The sequence below is a fragment of the Lycium ferocissimum genome, chromosome 10 (genome assembly GCF_029784015.1).
Source record: "Lycium ferocissimum isolate CSIRO_LF1 chromosome 10, AGI_CSIRO_Lferr_CH_V1, whole genome shotgun sequence".
Classification (NCBI taxonomy): Eukaryota; Viridiplantae; Streptophyta; class Magnoliopsida; order Solanales; family Solanaceae; genus Lycium; species Lycium ferocissimum.
The window spans coordinates 24,682,535-24,686,812 of record NC_081351.1 but is presented as its reverse complement, the minus strand read 5'-3'; the positions used below and the strand labels follow the sequence as shown (position 1 = coordinate 24,686,812).

At 35.3% G+C, this 4,278-nt stretch overlaps 1 protein-coding gene across 1 annotated transcript; it reads right to left on the bottom strand.

The window, feature by feature from the left end:
• Nucleotides 1-1,073: 1,073 nt before the first annotated feature.
• LOC132032931 (receptor-like protein 9DC3) lies at nucleotides 1,074-3,688 on the bottom strand. Its single transcript, XM_059422742.1, has one exon. It carries the CDS (start codon nucleotides 3,604-3,606, stop codon nucleotides 1,159-1,161), a length of 2,448 nt encoding a protein of 815 aa, XP_059278725.1. The 5' UTR covers nucleotides 3,607-3,688; the 3' UTR covers nucleotides 1,074-1,158.
• Nucleotides 3,689-4,278: the final 590 nt, after the last annotated feature.

Sequence of the window (4,278 nt, the reverse complement as noted above, 5' to 3'; positions counted from 1 at the left end):
GAAAACAAATAGTAATTTGTATGACTATCCAATTTTATTAAGGAGGTTTGTCCTAAAGGGATTAACAATAGTGGGTATATAATGCTTTGTAATTTTCAAGCTCTTACTATCTGAAGAATTTGTCTAATTAGATCAATTACCAAGAATGAGAAGAATGCAGAAGCCTGGCAATTGTTCACCCAATAACACAGTAAGTCTATCGAGAACAAAAATGATACTTTAAAACCTCTTCCAAGAGGGGAAGATGAATCTCTTATGATATTGGAAGGAAGATGAGGTACTGCCTGAATCATTAATAACAAAATGTCCAAAAATACAACGTTCTATATGTCTAACATCATCTTAGTTTCATTTCAGAACTTCTATATTCAGAATATTGATACTCTTACTTCAATAATGCTAAGCTCAAACAGCTACATTGGTTAAAAAATTTTCATAAGGAAGTTCCGTTTCATTCTTTTCTTAAATCTAACACCAAATCACTTTTCTTAAATCTAACACCAAATCACGCTTAGAGACAATGAAAAGCACCATCATTCCTAATAAAGTATGCGTATGAGAAAGCAAAAACACAAATGACATAAATTACTCGACAAAAGAACACAAATATACTTGACTTGCACGTTACCTGGGTCAATTAATGTACCCCAACAGAAAGAAAGGAAAAGGAAATATTAAACATATCAGCTCAACATTTTAGTTTTCATTTCAATATAGTCATTTCTATACACATTTTGAACGCATATTCAATATATTGTTCTTCTTCACTCAGTCAATATTTTTTTATCATGATTGTAGTTAATCAATAATAAATTCCTAAAGCTAAAATACTCTAAATAGGTCAACTTATTACACATCAAAGTAAACCCCAAATAATTCATCTGGTTCAAGTTTAAGATATGTAAGCTAAATTTCCTCGACCACTAATTGATTAATGAGTGACGTTTATCTGTTTCCCCAAAAATATTAGTTCCCCGTTTGAAGTTTTCTCTTGTTCCACTAAGCAATTAGACTTGAATCCCGCAATTTTCAAAGATGAAGAAATAAAGTTTTAAGAGCTTTAAGGATGAAGGAGATAGCAAATACATTGATATATATATATATATAAAAATAATCTCCTGAAAGATAAAGATCAAGTTAATATCTAGATGTTACACACTAATATCTTTTCTTGTGTTTTTTCATTCTAGCAATAATTTTGTGTTCCAATTCTTCAACCATCCTCGAAAACCATGCTGGACTTTGGGTTGCCAGCATTATGTATATTACAGAGAGTACAACAATTAGACCACATCCATAACCCATGAGAAATGCCTGCCAACTGATTATTGCTGAATCTCCTTCTTCTCCTTGATCTAGCTCAACTGAAGTTGTCGCTTGTGGTACCCCATCATCACCGCCACAATCTTTTGAGAGCGGAAATCCACGTAAGCCATCATTCCCTTGGTATGAACTATTCTCAAATGTATCAAATTGTTTTCCTTTGGGGATGCATCCAACAAGATGATTGTGAGAGAGATTTAAGACCGCAAGAAACGTGAGGGTTGCAAGTGTTTGTGGTATCCCTCCTCCAATTTTGTTAGATGAGAGATCCAGCGATTCAATTACAGATAAATGTTGCAGTGATGTTGGTATAACACCTTCCAAGCCATTATGAGATAAGTTCAACGTACGAAGCCCAATGAGATCTCCAATAATGCTTGGAATATGACCTCCAAATCTATTCCTTGAGAGATCGATAACTATGTTTGAGGTCGAAACTCGAACAAATTCACGATACGATCCCTTTGTTGTAATCATCAAAGAACACTTGTAGTAAAAACCTTCGTCTGCTACATATCTTGGGGTTTCGGTTTTCTCATCAATTAATTTCATAGCTTCAAAATTCTCAAAAAGGTTCACGGGTAAATTCCCACGAAATCTATTGGAAGAGAGATCTATGATTCGAAGTTGAGCAAATAATTTTTCATTCCTTGAAGCTTGAATGGTGCCATGCAACTTATTTGATCTCAACCTCAGAATCTGCAAATAAGGTAGGGCTCCCAACCAATTTGGAAATGTGTCATTCAACTCATTGTTACCTAAATCAAGAACTTCCAAAGATTTGCAATTGATCAAAGATGGTGGGACTTTTCCCTGTAACTTATTCCCCTCCAATTTAATGGTGTTGAGTTGGTTTCCAATTCTAAAAGTTGTATTAATTGTCCCACTTAGACTATTGTTGCTCACATCTAAAACCTGAAGGTCTCTCATCTCACCCAAACATTGTGGGATTGATCCCTCCAAATTATTACTTCCCAAATCTAGCACTTTCACTGTTTTCAGATTGCAGATAGTTGAATCAATCTGTCCGCTGAGATTATTTTGAGAAAGGAGAAGATATTCTAGGCTCTGCTGGTTTAGGAGTGACTTTGGAATAGGACCTTCCAGCTGATTGTGTTTTAGAACAACAAAATACAATGTTTTGGACTTGAAATCCTGAATTTTGCCACTGAAACTGTTATTGCTCAAGTCTAAATTAGTTAGTGAAGGAAGGGAGAATATACAAGAAGGTATTAGACCAGTTAGGGAATTGGATGAAAAATCTAGATATTTGAGTTGTGTCCAGCTTTGATTACAAGATAAGCACTCAATTTGGCCATTCAAGTTGTTTCCCCTAAGATCTAACCATTGTATGTTGGTGAGATTCCATATAGGTTTAGGAAAGGGCCCTGTGAGATTGGAAGAACTCATGGACAACATTTGCAATGAAGTTAGATAGCTAAATGATTCAGGTATCCTACCAGTAAAATTCACACCACTAAGACCTAACTCCATGAGAGATGCACTGCTATTCCATTTGGTTGTGGGAAACCCAACAGTGAGCAGGGGATTGGATGATAAATCAAGAGATTCCAAGCTGGAAAGGTGGAAAACTCTTTCGGGCAATATACCAAATAACTGTGTGTCCCAAAGCCTTAGAGTTGTTAAAAAAGAAGAGAAATTTAGAGGAATGGTGGAAGAGATGTTCACAAAGGTAAGGTCAAGCTCTCTTAATTGGGTCAAGTTCTTAAGGAGCAGTTCAAAATTGTGAGGTCCTAATCTAAGCCCATATGGATCAAAATTCCATATACGAAGAACGTATAATTTTGAAAGATGAGAGATTTTAGAAGGGATTAGACCAGAAAAACCTGAATCCGACAAATCAAGATGTGTCAAACTAGAAAACTCACCAAATTTAGGCGAAATGAGCGACCCGAAAAAATTATTACCAGACAAATCAAGCCTTTTGAGATTGGAGAGTTGAAAGAGGCTACTGTTAGAATCAAACTTGCCTTGAAGTCCGCTGCAAGTGAGGTTAAGCTCAATCACTTGTCCAGTCGTCTCCTCACAGTGAACTCCACCCCATGAACAACAATCTGTGCTCTTGTTCCATGAAAGTACTTTTGACTGATAAGAAGTACCACAAAGAAAATTAGCAGAAGCATTTATAGTAAACATGTGCTTGAATTGAAGAAGGGCAAGGGCTTGATCATTGGGGCATAAATGAGGTAAAGATGAAGAGGAAACAAGTTGACAGAGAAAGGCTATATATAGCAGAAACAATGCAAGTTTTTGATAACCCATTTCTGCACTAAAATTATAAAAATTAAGTTGGTAGAGAAGAAATCAAGAATTTTTTGCTGAGTTCCTCTATTCAATAATATTGAGTTATATATAGCAGAAAGCAAAGGAAAATTTACTACTGTAACTTTGGAGTACTCAATTCCAAGAAGGTCACCTAGTCATTTTCGATAAAATTTAGACTTATTCCATGAAGACTATTATTTCAGAACCAAACAAAAAAAGGAGACTATTATTTCTAAGAAAAATTTCTAAGATTTTTTTTTGAAGCTCTGCAAATATTCTCTATACAATCGAAGAAACTCAAAAACTTACAGAGAAGGTTCCTAATATTTTCCATCAGCACTTATTGCAAGGTTCCATTTAAATCAAAGTAGAAACCGTGTACCATTCAAATACAGTGCTAAACAAAGAAAATTGTGTGGAGAATTGAAACAAACAAATTAGGAGAGAACGTACTTTGTTTCATTCTGCAATTACCCTGAAACAAACAAATTAAGAGAGAACCTTCTTTTACGGGTATGGGTCAAAATTACCCTGTAGACGGACTTTGATTTTAACCCTTCAAATGGGCAAAGATCCCTAATAATTGCACGGTTTGCCCTTCAAAGGGGCTGGACTTTGATTTTAACCCTTCAAATGGGCAAAGATCCCTAATAATTGCACGGTTTGCCC